General features: G+C 49.2%; 1 protein-coding gene across 3 annotated transcripts; it reads right to left on the bottom strand.

The window, feature by feature from the left end:
* Positions 1–579: 579 nt before the first annotated feature.
* Mlf2 (myeloid leukemia factor 2) lies at positions 580–5,622 on the bottom strand. 3 transcript variants are annotated; one of them, XM_006237363.5, is made up of 9 exons: positions 5,053–5,622; positions 4,475–4,552; positions 4,129–4,255; positions 3,850–3,885; positions 2,816–2,869; positions 2,392–2,520; positions 2,067–2,226; positions 1,272–1,484; positions 583–1,106 (listed from the first exon to the last, which is right to left on the bottom strand). In XM_006237363.5, exons 2-8 carry the CDS (start codon positions 4,522–4,524, stop codon positions 1,297–1,299), a joined length of 744 nt encoding a protein of 247 aa, XP_006237425.1. In that variant the 5' UTR covers positions 4,525–4,552; positions 5,053–5,622; the 3' UTR covers positions 583–1,106; positions 1,272–1,296. The 3 variants fall into 3 exon arrangements, with proteins under 3 accessions (NP_001101359.1, XP_006237425.1, XP_006237426.1); XM_006237364.5 differs by having other exon boundaries at positions 583–1,127; positions 5,053–5,263; NM_001107889.1 differs by lacking the exon at positions 5,053–5,622 and having other exon boundaries at positions 580–1,106; positions 4,475–4,765.
* Positions 5,623–14,658: the final 9,036 nt, after the last annotated feature.

Genomic DNA, 14,658 nt, shown 5'->3' with positions numbered 1-14,658 from the left:
CTACTTCCTTCCGTCTAGCCCATCCCTTGGCGTCGGCACGGCAACAGCTCCATAGTTCCTTGAGGAGCTGGTACAAGAACAGCCCCACAGGCTCATGGTTCAGTGTCTGGTCCCCAGTTGTGGTGAACTATTTAGGAAGGACCAAGGTGTGTCACTGGATTTGAGGTCCCAAAGGCCAAGCCACTGTCTCTACGTCCTGTGGATCAGATGTAGGCTGACTGCTCCAGCACTATGCCTGCCTGCCTGCTGTTCCCCACCATGACGGTCACGGGCGCAGCCTCTGCATCAAGCAATCCTCCAATCAAATGCTTTCTTTTCTTTTTTTTTTTTTTCCCGGAGCTGAGGACTGAACCCAGGGCCTTGTGCTTGCTAGGCAAGCGCTCTACCACTGAGCTAAATCCCCAACCCCAATCAAATGCTCTCTTGTATATGCTGCCTTGGTTATGGTGTCTTGTCACAGCAAAAGAAACGCTAACTCAGACAGCTGGGACACATGTGGAGGCGAGAGGGAAGATAGGGTACAGAGGGAGGGTAGGGTACGGAGGGTTGAACTGAGGCAAAAGAAGAAAAGCAGCCAGAACCTTACTTTTTTCCATTCTCCTTTATTCCATAAACACCTAGTTACAAGTTGCACAAATCATTTATTTTTATAAAGGCAGAGAAGGGAATAGGAAAGTGTTTTTGTGATGTGGGGGAGGGACAAAGAATTGGGAACTAGTCCACTTTCCACAGCCCTCATAGGACCATGGCATCTGCAGTGGAGCTCTGAGGAAGAGGTGGGCAGGGTCCAGGGGAGCTGAGGGATGGAGATCCCTAAACCCAGAGCTTGCCCCCAAACCCTTCAATGCATGGCAGGGACTCGGGAAGATGAGGCGGCTTGGAGATGGAGCAGCAACATGAAAACTCAAGTTAGTGGATACAGGATGGGTGGGGACACATGGTGAGGGTGAAGATGGAAATGAAGGTCGGGGGGGGGGGGCAGTCAAAGGCTCTCCCTGAGACTCAGGGAGAGGCGGGGCCAGCTTGCCTGTTAATTTAATATTAAATTGGGATGGAGGTTGGAAAGGACAGTCATTTCAAGGATTTCTCAGCCTCCCAGCCTGCACCTGGAGGACAGAAAGATGAGCCTGTCAGGGAGAGAAAGGACACAGAAGCGTCTTCCAGGCACTCAGAGGGAGCAAGTCTCTCTGCCCCTGACAGCTAAGCTACACTGGTCTGCGCCCAACCTCCTCTGGGCTGTCCTATTTCCCTCCCTCCCTCCCGGCACTTACATGAGAGTCTGAGAGCCTGGGGCCTTCACCAGTCATAGCGACGGGACTGTCGGGACGGGGAGTCCTCAGGTCCCTGGATAGCCAGGCGGGGAGGCCCCTCAGCCCTTCGTCCCCCACCCACAGACGCCTCATGCCGTCGAAATTCCAGAGGACGTTGCTGCCTGTATCGAGATGTCTCCCTTCTCCATTCATCATCGAACGCTGCTGCCTCACCTAAAGAAGACAGAGTGCAGACATGGAAGGCCGTGAGCCACAGCCTTCTGAGGTCAGACACCTTCTGAGGGGCAAAGGTTGAGATCATGCACGGGAGAACGGGGGCTGGGAGCTATTTTGGCTTCAACACAGTTCCTGATGTCACTGGCAAACCTGAGACACAGCTACAGGAGAAAGACACCAGGAGTTAGTTACCCACCATGGGAAGTTAATAAAGCACTAATCTGAGAAAAGAAACCACTGATCCCAACACAGGAGGGTACAACTGTCAGCACTTGATGTCAGTCAGGCTCTGCCCCTCCCTGGCAACACCTGACTCAGCCCTGAAGCTGGCAACAGAGCCTAAGCACAGGGCTCCCCTCAGCTGCCTCAGCTGCCTGTGGGACGGTAGAGAAAGCTGTGCTCTAGTGCAAAGGAACTGGATTACAGGCTGCTGCTCGGAAGGAAGGAAGGAAGGAAGGAAGGAAGGAAGGAAGGAAGGAAGGAAGGAAGGAAGGAAGGAAGGCAGGCAGGCAGGCAGGCAGGCAGGCAGGCAGGCAGGCAGGCAGGCAGGCAGGCTGGCTGAGTGGCTGGCTCACTCACTTTCGTCCAGGTTGATGTAGTCCTGCCGCTCCTCCTGGTCGCCCGTGCGGTGGTTTCGGGAGCGCTGGAGGATGTGGGCCCTATCCCGAATGTGATGCCCAATGGACATCTGCTCTAGGCCACTGTCTGAGTCCCGGACAGTCCTCCGTGTCTCCCGGATCTGGGACAAAGGGACCAGACACATGCAATTGTCCCCACAAAGCCCTGGCTACATCACCCTGGATGAACACACCACCCACGACCCATTCCTGAAAAAAGACGTCCCTGGTTCCTGTGTGTGCCAATCAGTCCTACCTCCTCTGAGATAGGGGAGTTCCTTACTCACCCCGCCTGGGGCAGAGCGCATCTCAGATGTCTCCTGGTAAACCTTGGGGGCACCATCCCCAGTGTTGGAGTAGGAGATGACCGTGGAGGAAGAGAAGGTCTGGCAGTTGCCTCCGGCGGCCATGTGCTCCTGAGGAGAGACTGAATGAGGAGGGCCTACTTTGCAGAAGGGAGCTCCCTCCAGCTGACTGCTCTTGCCTCAGCTTTCTTAACTACACAAGGAGAATGGGCATCACAACTGCCCAACTCCCTAGCCCAACACTAACACATGTGATCGCTCAGGGGTATAAGAACACACACAGGACCCCGGTGCTCTGGCTCAGCTCAGTCCAACCCAGCCTCTTCACTAGCACATCACCTCACCCCCTCCCGCCATGTTGGCTGCCACCGAGATCAAGGCCGGGGAAGACTGGAGCAAGTCATACCATGTTCCCAATCATGTCGTTCATCATCCCAAACATGTCCATGAAGCCGCCGGACTGAGGAAAGGAGAGGGTCAGGAAGATGGGTCAGCGGTTGTGGGCCTGTCACTCACCTGAGGACAGACCCGCTTTCCTTCTTAAATGTAGCCAGAACACTCATGCTCCTCCCCATAAGCTGCTGGCCACCTTCTCGGGTCTGTGGCTGTTCTGATGCTTCTCCTACCTGTGCATTTCCCTATCTTTAAGGAAGTGACCCAAAAGCAGTGAGTTAGCTCCTCTGAACATGCTAAATGTTGACGGTTTGCCTTTAATCCAACACTGGGAGGCAGAGGCAAGCACAGATGACTTGTGGCCAGCCTGGTCTACAGAGTGAGTTCCAGGAGACCCAGGGCTGTTATAAAGAAACCTTGTCTCAAAAAACCAAAATCCAAGACATCGACCAAAAAACCCTCTGAATATCTAGAGTTGTAAAAGTGTCCCAAAGTCTCCCTCCTCAAAAGAACTGCTATACAATCTTACTTTCCCCAGTGGATAAGAACTTCCAGCTATCAGGAGTATTTGAGCACTTTATTTATATTTTTCTATGAATGAGTGTTCTGTCTGCATGTATGTGTTCCCTCCATTCATGCAATGCACGGTAGGGAACAGAAGATGGCATCAGATGCCTGGAGACTACAGACAGACAGTTGTGAGCTGTCATGTGGGTGCTGGGAACCAAACCCTGGTTGTCTGGAAGAACAGCCAGGTGCTCTTAACCCTGGAGCCATTTCTCTAGCCCTAGCTCCATGATTTATATTCAATGGGCTCTAAACTATGTCAACTATCCAGAGAAGATTTTGAGACCACCCCTAGACTAACATTGTCACCAAAGTGGCACATCTGAAAATAACATCTAAGGTCTGTGTGTATCTGTGTGTCAGAGAAAGAGAGAGACAGAGACACAAAGAGCCAGAAGAGAGAGACAGACAGAGACACAGGAGAGAGAGAGAGAGAGAGAGAGAGCGAGCTCGAGGGGAACAGAGAAGACAAGAACTCACCATTCCCAACATCCCAAAGGGAGAGACAGCCCCAGCCTACAAGATAAGGAACAGAAGTTAGAACTACATCCTACGACCTTACTATACCAAACGTGGCCAGTGCCTCCATCCCCCAACCCCATCCTTCTCTCCTCGGGAGTCAAAGCCCCCTTTCCCAGATTCTCTATCCCCACTCCTCTGCCTCCCACACAGATCATGTCCTTTTAAAGCTGGTTGTAGGACCAGAATGGCAGCATACTTAACTAGTCACCCTGGGTCTCGGTATGTTCCAACTGTTACCTGCATCCTGCGGCTGGCAGGCCTGGTTGCTGGCATGTTACCATCTGTGATGCTTAGGAAGGGGCTATATCCAAAGCCACCTGACAACATGCGGCTCATATGCTGACGGTGAATTGCAAAGGGGTCCCTGTGGAGTGAGCATACAATACAGACGGCAGATTAAACCCCAGCCTTCTTCACCTCCCCCCAAATAAGTCAGGGTGCGCAGTGGCAGGAGACCAACTCCCGTCTGAGAGCTGCAGCTAAATTCTATCCGGTTCCAGACACGGGAACCCAGAGGTCTGTCTGAACTGCTCAGACCTGAATTAGAGTGGGATGAGTGCACGAGGGGGGAGGGAATTCTCACATCAGGAACATGGGATCCTCAGGCTCCACGTCCCTCATGAAGCGGAACATCCTGATCTCAGCTCCAGGGGGCTCCACACTGTGAAGATACGGAGGCTGAGTTTCATGCAGGCTTATGCACACCAGCTCAGTGTAGCTACTCTTAAAGCTGTCTCTTGCACACACTATCAATGACCCATCCAAACTCCAGAGAGACCCTTCGGCAGGTGGACCACATAACCTTCTAGTTTTGAGAGCGAGTAGCTCTCCAAGCCGGTCACGGAATTTTCCCCAAGCTTCTTAGTGTTGCCCCTCCACCCCCGCCCGCCATCCTCTTCCCCGAGCCACGGTCAGCTCCTCCTCCGACGCCAGTCTCGATGAGAATCTCGAACGGCGGCCCGCCACCCCATTAATGACCCCAACTACTCCGCCTTCTGCTGGCACGGGCCGCTACCAGGCCTCTCCGGGCGGGCCTCACTGCCCACCGAGCCGGTCCGCCGCTGCCCCAACCCGTGCCTCCCGCCGGGCGAGCCGGAGAGGGAGGTCCACTCCCGGGCTCGCATCCCTGCAACCGTGCGGGCCGCGCCGCCCTGGCCTCACCGGTCCCCGACTCGGGCTCAGCGGCCCATCCGGCCGGCCTCTCCTCGGGGCGCTGCAGGAGCAGGGTCTCGGCCCGGGACGCAGGGATTGGTCCGCGCGGGAGCTTCTCGCCTCCCGCACCGCCTCCTGCCTTCAGCTGCCACCTCCGTACCCCCGCCCTCGGCCCGAGGAGCCGAACCTCGGTCAGGCCCGAGCGGAAGTGACGTCATGACGGACAGTCTTGGGGGCGGGCCACGGGAGCTCCACCCACCTGCATGGGAGGGGGCGGCGGGCTCGCGGCGGAGCCCCGGAGGGCGGGTCCTCTGGGGCCGGTGGGAGGTCTCGTTAAGCTGGCACGGGGATCTGGGGACAGGAAGAGGCTCCTGCAAAGGTGGGGGAGGGCGGAGCGGAATCGGGAGGGACTGGTTGAGCGCGACGGGGGCAGGGTGTGCCGCACCTTCTTTGCGGGAGGGGGGAGGCGGTCTGTCTGGGGGCGACCGGTGGGGCGGATCCCTGCGGGGACCTTTAAACTCAGTGCAGGAGGGGCGCTTAACCAGGGGAGCGCGGGGGCCTGTCCCTCTGGAGAGACGCTCCGGCGGGCGGGGTCCTCCGAGTGACGCAGAGGAGGAGGTGACAATTTAGCTCAGGTCTAGTTCAGCCTTGGAAAAGGCCAACCAGGGAAGGGATGTTGGGAGTTTGGCCGCCAGAGAGCGCTCCTGGGCCAGGCTGGATCTTTACTGCCTTAGGACACCGGGTTGGCTTAGGCTTCTGGACCACTCCAAGACCTGTCTGTGAAGGGTTGGCCTGGGCAAAAGCGTTAGTTCTGATGTTTGCTTTTTGTTGTCGGCTTTTTAGTTTTGGCTTTAGTGCTCAGGATCCAACTGAGGGCTTCGGGTTTGCCAAGCACATGTCCTACCACTAAGTTACATTCCAGTCCCATTTCTCTAGCTCTTACGTCTTTAAAACTTTCTTTGCTTAGTCTAAGCAGGTAGGTAGGTCAAGGGACTAAAGTTTAGAAGGATAAAGAGGTGGAGAGTTAAATTAAGCAGAATCACTCAGGGGCGGAGCTAAAAAGTAAACCCATGAGGCCTGACTCCAAAGCCAGAGACTGGTATTTTGACATACTAATTGTCTTGCACAAAATCTGGCTGAGCCAGAGAGAAGAGCCCTCCCCTTTGGGTCAGAGGATATGAACTGAATTGGGTAGACTTTGACCCACAGAGATCCAAACTCAAAACTGTCCCAAGTTCTTTACTCTGGCTGTAAGCCACATTGGTACCGTGTGGAACCTGATCTAAAAAGAAAGGTTTATTCTTCACAACTCCCTGAGGGAAAAGAGTCTGTGGTTACTCGGGAAAAGATTGGGAGCAGAGGTTCTCAGTTTCTATTTGATCATTGCTAGAGGGGAAAAAATAGTGCTAACAGGAGAAACAGTGATATAGCTAAGGTAAACTGACATTGACAAAGTGAAACCAAAAAGAAAAAAAAAAAGAAAAAAGAAAGAAAATTTGTTTTTCATTGATGTTTGATATATAAACCTTTTTAAAATTTCTCTTGATATCCCACCGGACAATCGTCCTTTCACCTTGCTCTAAAGAAAAGCAGTTTTGACATTCCATCAAGAGTACTTCAGGGGGCTGGGGATTTAGCTCAGTGGTAGAGCGCTTGCCTAGGAAGCGCAAGGCCCTGGGTTCGGTCCCCAGCTCCGAAAAAAAGAACCAAAAAAAAAAAAAAAAAAAAAAAAGAGTACTTCAGGGCTGTAGAGCCAGCTCAGTGGCAAAACGTGTCTGCTGGTTGGTGGGGGCAGGCTTTTAATCGAGGCACCGGGAGGCAGAGACAGGATGATCTCTGTGAATTGGAAGCTGACCTGGGCTACATAGCTTGTCTAAAAGAAGAACAAAAGCATAAAAATTAAAAAAAAAAAATAAAAAACAAAAAAACCCAAAACCCTTGCTGCTATTTCAGAGAAACCCAGTATAGTTACGGAGTTCCGGCTCCAGCAGATCTAACACCTTCTGCAGGCGTCCAAGGATATGCACACACCTGGCATATGGGCACACCTATACACATAAAATAAATCTGAAAAAGGAACATGATGTCCTGCAGAGGACCTGGCTCCAGGACCCACTTCATGACTCACAAGCATAAATAAAACCCCAGTTCCAGGGTATCCAGTGCCCTCTTTTGGCCTCTGTAGGAATTGTATACACGTGGCACAGACACATATAGGCAAAATACATGGAAAATAAAAATAAATCTGATTATTTAAAAGGGTTACTCCAGCCTTTCATCCCAGCATTCAGGAGGCAGAGGCAGATAGATTTCTGTGAGTCTGAGGCTAGCCTGGACTGAGGGGGCGGGGGGAGAGAACGAATACACACATGCCAGGCAAAAAAAAAAACAAGCAAAACAAAGAATGTTACTTCAATGAGTATTCTGCCACCTGCACTTAAAGATACCCTTGTCGGGGTTGGGGATTTAGCTCAGTGGTAGAGTGCTTGCCTAGCAAGCGCAAGGCCCTGGGTTCGGTCCCCAACTCCGAAAAAAAGAAAAAGAAAAAAAAAAAAAAGATACCCTTGTCTCTTTGGAAAACAAGTCTCCTACTCCCCATCTACCCTACAAGGTCTCACTGTGTAGCTCTGGGACTAAAGGTATATGCTACCTACCTGGCCATTAGAGTGAGTTCTACATTGCTTGGCCAATCAACAGCTATTTAATGAGCACTTGCCCTGTGCTGGGTCTAGTGTATTAAACAAACAGACAAGGCTAAGACAGGCCCTGCTACCTGGATTGTACAGCCTTTTAGCCACCTTGCCTGTGAGTTTTGCTTTGACACAGGTTTTTGCTGTACAGCCCAGGTTGGGACCACTTGAACTAATGGTAACTTGCCTTAGCTTCCTGGCTGCAAGGATTCCAGATGTATGCCACCATGGCAAGCTCTGTCTCCAAGTTTCTTTTTCTACTATTTGCTGTCCTGTCTCCTACCTTTGAGTGTCTAGAGTCCTTTCTCCTCTTTCTCTCAGACTGTAAGAATGCCACCATGTTGTTGGATATACATCTGTAATCCCAGAGATACATAGCAAGTCTCTGTGTGAGATGCTGTCAAAAAAGATAGATAGCACACAGAAAACCTTAAGAATTTCATACTGGGCTGAAGAGATGGCTCAGTGGTTAGGAGCACTGACTGCTCTTCCAGAGATCCTGAGTTCAATTCCCAGCAACCACATGGTGACTCACAACCATCTGTAATGGAATCGGATGCCCTCTTCTGGTGTCTGAAAACAGCAGCAGTGTACCTCATATGCATAAAATAAATAATTCCTTTAAAAAAAGAATTTCCCGGGGTTGGGGATTTAGCTCAGTAGTAGAGCGCTTGCCTAGGAAGCGCAAGGTCCTGGGTTCGGTCCCCAGTCCCAGAAAAAAAAAAAAAACAGAATTTCCTACCATTCCTTTTTATCTTTGCATGTGTGTTCCTGTGTGTGTGTGTGTGTGTGTGTGTGTGTGTGTGTACCCAGGACTTTGCATATGGTAGACAAGTGTTCTTCCATTGAGCTGACTTAAGTCCACAGCCCTGTTTTTTATTTGGGGCAGTCCTATTGTGTGACCCACACTGACCTGAATTCCTGTTATTGAAGTCCTGATTGTCCTGCTGTCACTCCCTAAGTGGTGGGATTCTGGGCCTGCGGTGCTATACATTACCTTTTCATAATTTCATTTCTATTATAGTCACTTGTGTACAGAGTGCTTATGATATGCATGTGGAGGTCGGAGGATAACTTTGGGGAGTTAACTCTTTTCTCCTACCACGTGGGTTCCAGGAAATCAAACTCAGGTTATCAGGCTTGGTGGCAATTGCTTTTACCTGCTGAGGGACCTCACTGGCTCTGTATGATTTTACCTTAAGATTTATTTAGGCTAGCTACGGTGACACACATCTTTAATCTCAGCACTTGGGAGGCGGAGACAGGAGGATCTCTCTGAGTTTGAGGCCAGTCCAGTCTATGTAGTTCCAAGAAAGCCTTGTCTAAACATAAAAATAAATAAATAAATAAATAAATAAATAAATAAATAAAGGGGGGAAAGTAGGCTTATTTTTTTTTTCTTTTTTTTTTTGGAGCTGGGGACCGAACCCAGGGCCTTGCGGTTGCTAGGCAAGCGCTCTACCACTGAGCTAAATCCCCAACCCCGGCTTATTTATTTTATATGCATAATGTTTGGGGCATGTATGTCTGTGCCTTCCTGATGCATGCAGAAGTCGGAAGAGGGTACCAAGAAGGTACAAATAGATGTAAGCCACTATCTGGAACTGAACCTGGGTCTTCTGCAAGAACAGCAGTGCTCTCAGCCATCGTGCCATCTCTCCAGAGCCTCCCTGTGATTTTAAATGAGCGTATTTCCTCTCCTAGGAATGGTTACAAATTACAACTTAACTTCTATTAGACATAGTCTGAAATCTAAGGTGCTTGTTTGTTTCTTGGATTCTCAGCAACATGCACACACACACACACGTGCACACACACATGCACACACATACAGACACACGCACACATGCACACGCACACATACACACACACACTCACACACACACACACACACACACGAACAGGTAGAAGTTGAGGGAGGATGCAAGCCTGTGTCAGTATGCCTGGTGACATACATAGGACATAGGCAACTCTCTGGGAAATGGTGAGAGATAATTTTACAAGCAGCCAGTAGTTATGTCTGCCTGCTTCTCTTTTCCTTCTCCCTCTCCTCTCCCTCCCTCCCTGTCTGCCTTTGTGTGTCTCTCTCCTCTGTCCGATCAATGAAGGGCAGGAGTTTGTCAGTCATTGGCATTTCCCGTAGATGATGTGACACAGGAGGGAGAGCAGGTACTTCAAGGAATGAAGCTCCAGAGGACAAGTACTGAATGCGCCTGCTACTTTCGCTGCTCATCTGGCTGGACTCGGAGTCAGGAAATCCTTGAGAGGGTAGAGCTGGGCCAGAGAAGGGGCCCTCTTTGGATGTGAGGTCATCTGGAACCAGCCCAGAACAGTTGGATATTTGAACCGAGGGGAGGGTGGAGCAACGTTGTAAGTAGGGAACTTACAACAGCCTGTTTGTATTTTAAATCGAAGGACCGTTTGGGAACTTTTTTTTTTTTTTCCGAGTTTGTACAATATAGCAGGTATGGAAATGGGGAAACTGAGGTAGGCGTGAAGATACAAAAATCCCACACTCGTGACTGACAATTGTGAGGGGTGAAGCTGGGCCTCTGAGAACATGCAGGTCAGGGTAGGGAAGACAAGAAGCAAGGACCTAGGCAAGGGAAGAAAAACCGAGGTCTAATTTTGCATGGAGGAAACTGCCATCAACCCAGAGAGGGAACGCGGGGCGATTTCGGTTCGCTTCTGTTTGAGGCTCCACGGAGCACAAGGCAGGGAAGAAAGGGGGGTGAGTCTGTGAGTCTGGACCTCAGCAATAAAGCCAGTGCTAGGCCTGGGAGTCACCGGTGCTCCAGTTCCACGGTAGGTGATGGGGCTTCGGCAGACATCCTGGATGGCGCAGTTGAGGGAGACTGCAGCCTATAATAGACATCACCTGGAAGGTCCCTCAGCGTGCACTGACTCCTCCTCCTTATTCCCTTATAAGTCTTCGACTGCTGGGCCAAGTACGTCTTTGTCCATCTTCACTAGCCATTCATTTTTTCTTTACTGGTCCCCTGGATCAGCCGTGGTCTGTGCAATGTGTGAGAGCTGTAAACACACCGGAGGGTAAGTGTATATCGGTCGCCTGTAAAGACGCACACAGCAGCCGGAGTTCTTCTCGGACATTCTAATTACAAATTGCTGGGGTTGGCTGTGGGCAAAGAGGCAGGCTGCAGGCTGGACTAACAGTTCACTGGTGAGGCATGTGATTAGTATGCACAAAGTCCTGGGTTTAATCCCCAGAACGACCCTTAAAAAAGAAAAAGAACAAAAAAAAAAAAAAGAAAGAAAGAAAGAAAGAAAGAAAGAAAGAAAGGAAGGAAGGAAGGAAGAAAAGAGTTGGTTAAGGGGCAGGAGAGATGGCTCAGTGGTTAAGTCCACACACTAAGCTCACAGAGAATGAAAGTCAGAAATGATTGACAACTACTTGTCACTCCAGTTCCAGGTCTGGGACCTCTGCTAACACCTGTACTACGTGTGCACATTCACATGGACACATACATAATTTAAAGGCAACACAATTTTTTTTTTTCTGAGACAGGGATTCTGTGTAGCCCTGGCTGTCCTGGAACTTGGCTCTGTAGACCAGGCTGGCCTTGAACTCACATGGATCTACCTGCCTCTGCCTCTGGAGCGCTGGGATTAAAGGTGGGAGTTCACCACTGACACCACTGCCAGCTAAAATATTTTTTTTTTAAAAAGAGGTAGCTTAAAACAGAGATCTAAAATTGCGGTGTCCAATATGGTAGTTGCTGGCTATGGATATTTAATTAGGCTTGATGGTAGACCTCAATGGTGTAAGCCTTGATCAGCAGGTACTAGGCCCTAAGTCTGACCTTCTGGGTAGCAAAAGCAAACAGCAACACTTAAATCCATAATTCATTTTCTTCTTTAGTGGGTCTAGCCACTCAACACCCCCCTCCCTTGAGATGGGATACCATACACATCAGTCTGGCCTTCAACTCCTATGATGACTTTGGATTTCTGACCTTCTTGACTTCACCTCTCGTTATTAGCTCTAAGCAGTCACCTACCACACCTAGTTTATGCAGTAAAGAGTGTTAAACCCAGGACCTCATGCATGAGAGGCACAACACTTTATAACATGGCCCAGCCCACGAGCTAGCCGTGCTGTCAAGTGTTAAATAATCACATGTTTGGGGTCGGGGATTTAGCTCAGTGGTAGAGCGCTTGCCTAGCAAGCGCAAGGCCCTGAGTTCGGTCCCCAGCTCTGGAAAAAAAGAAAAGAAAAAAAAATAATCACATGCTTATTGTATTGCAAAGAACAGATGGCTGTTCTCGGGCTGACAGTGTGGGTCAGTGGTAGAAGCCCTCACCTGGTAAGCACAATGCAGGGTGTTCCGCATGGGACACCGTCAGAGTAAGTGTTTGTCTTGTTTTTTCATCGCAGGAAGTTCTGATGCAGGGCTGGGAAGCACCTCTAAATGCTCTCTTTCTTATCGGCTTTTCTGAAAAGTCTATAAATGGCTTTTTGAAGAGTAAATATGAGAGAGAAATAGAAATGGCAGCAGAATGTTGGACCAGAGTCAACTATTCTAGGTGCACAAGTGAAGGAGAAAGCAGAGGAAGAGTAAGGCTTGGTGGCACGCACCTGGAACCCCAGCATTCTAGAAGCTGAAGCAGGAGGATCACCTCGAGCTAGACCCTGCCTCAAAATGATGGCCCGTCTCAAGTTCTAAGAAGTAAAGCACTTCACTAGGGAGACTGTTCAGAGAGAGGTAAAAAGGCGCTAACATTCTCATAGTACAAGGCCAGCCTAAATACAGTGAAATCAGCTCCAGACAGTTCAAGGGCAGCCTAGGGGACATGTCAGAACCCTGCTCCAGTCAACCAGGCTGCGGCTGTAGTGTGCCTGTCTAGCAGGCACGAGTCCTGGGCTCTGTATGAAATGGTCTTGGTGGTTTACTCTGTAACCCCAGCACCCAGAAAGTGATGGATGAGGATCAAAAATTCGGAGACCATCCTTACCACATATAGAGGTCATCCTGGGATACAAGAGACCACCTCCAAACCAAACCGAAATAAAACATAAAGCCAAAACAGCTGGGAATAGAACTGTGTCTCCTGAGGCATGTGGCTTTAGAGTCTATTCTCAGCAAACACAGAGGCAAAAACATAGCCCTCCTACTTCAACAAACGTTAATACATCTCTTGGTAGCTGGTAGGGACTGTAGTAGTCGGTGAGAGACGAAGCTGAAAGTTAAAGACAAGGTCACTGCCCTGAAGGACTGTAGATCAAGGGCTCTTCACATCAAAGTACAGCCTAGGGGCTAGGAGAGTGGCTCAAAAGTGAGGGGCAGTGGCTGCTCTTCCAGAGGTCCTAAATTCCATTCTCTAGATCCACAGTTTGGCTCAAAACCACCCGAAAACTCCAATCCCAAGGGCACAGGAACCCTCTCCTGATCTCTGAAGGACTACAGGCAAGCGGTGCACAGACATACATGCAGACAAAACACCGCCACGCATGAAAATAATAGATTAAAAACGTTTTAAAGTACAGCTTAAAAGGGAAGTAATCTGATAATTCACTGATCTGTATCCTAGCAGTGAGCTGCAGAATGTTGGCATTACGAGTGTCCGCCATCATGTCTGGTTTAAATTTAAGCCCGAGAGAGATGGTGGTACACTTTAATCTTAGCACTCCAGAGGCGGAGACAGGCGCATCTTTGAGTTTGAGGCTACCTTGGTCTACTAGACCGCCAGGGTTACACAGAGAAACCTTATCTCAAAACAAACAAACAAACAAACAAACAAACAACCCTAAGCTTAATATAAAGGCTCAGTGGAAATTTAAATTTCCTCAGCTAAAATGGACATATCAGAATAGAATTTTGATGGTGGATAAGACCAATGAAATTGGTCTTTAAATTTAAATTTTCTTTTCATTCTCTTTCAACCAGATTAATTACACATGATGTGACTGTGTTTTGAAGGTGATTTGTTTATTTTTTTTTTCATCATTCTCTTGTGACAGGGTCTTGCCATAGGTGGCCTGGTGTTCACCAGGTAGCCCAAGCAGACCTCGCATTTGAGGTATTCTGCTGCCTCAAGCTCCAGAATATTGGGATTACAGAGAAGCATTATCTCATTCTGCTTTGTGAAAGTTAACTTTTCTTGTTTGCATGCTTGTCAGCTGAAACAGTCTTATGTAGCCCAACCTGGCTCACCTCCAGCTCAGTATGTAGGCAAGATTAGCATGCTTATATATGTGCATACATACATATACACACATACGTACACATATAAAATATATGTACTATATAATATATTATATTAACTATATATAATAATTTTATATATACTATATATAATTTTATATATATATGTATATATATATAATACATTAACATTGCTGCAGGAAAGACTTAGACATTTTATGAGCTGGAGTCCTGGACTGAATAAAGAAAGGAAACCAGGCAGTGGCCTGGAGAGATAGCTCAGTGATTAAGAGAACTCACTATTCTAGCAGGTCTGAGTTCAAATCTCAGCACCCAAGTCCAGTGGCTCACAACTGCCAACAGTAACTCCAGCTTCCAAAATCCAAGTCCTCTTTAGACCTCTAAGGGTACCTGAATGTGCATGAGCACGCGTGCACGCGCACACACAGGTGGTAGTGCACGACTGCTTTTAAAACCCACAGTGGGGAGGAAGAAGCAGGAAGCAGGCCAGCCTGGTCATCACAGTGAGACTCCTTTGCCAAAAAAAAAAAAAAAAAAAAAAAAAAAAAGAGGAAGGAAGGCTCTGGAGAGATGGCTCATCTGTTAAGGGCACTGAGTGTTCTTCCAGAGAACCTGGGTTTTATTCCACACAGAGGCTCACACTCTAGTTCCAAGGTTTCAGACACCCTCTTCTGGACTCCTAGAGGGAAACAGGAACACAAGTAGTGCAGACACACTCATTGGCGAAACACCCAGACGTG

The sequence above is a fragment of the Rattus norvegicus genome, chromosome 4, assembly GCF_036323735.1.
Source record: "Rattus norvegicus strain BN/NHsdMcwi chromosome 4, GRCr8, whole genome shotgun sequence".
Lineage (NCBI taxonomy): Eukaryota > Metazoa > Chordata > Mammalia > Rodentia > Muridae > Rattus > Rattus norvegicus.
This window is presented reverse-complemented; position numbering and strand designations above follow the sequence as displayed.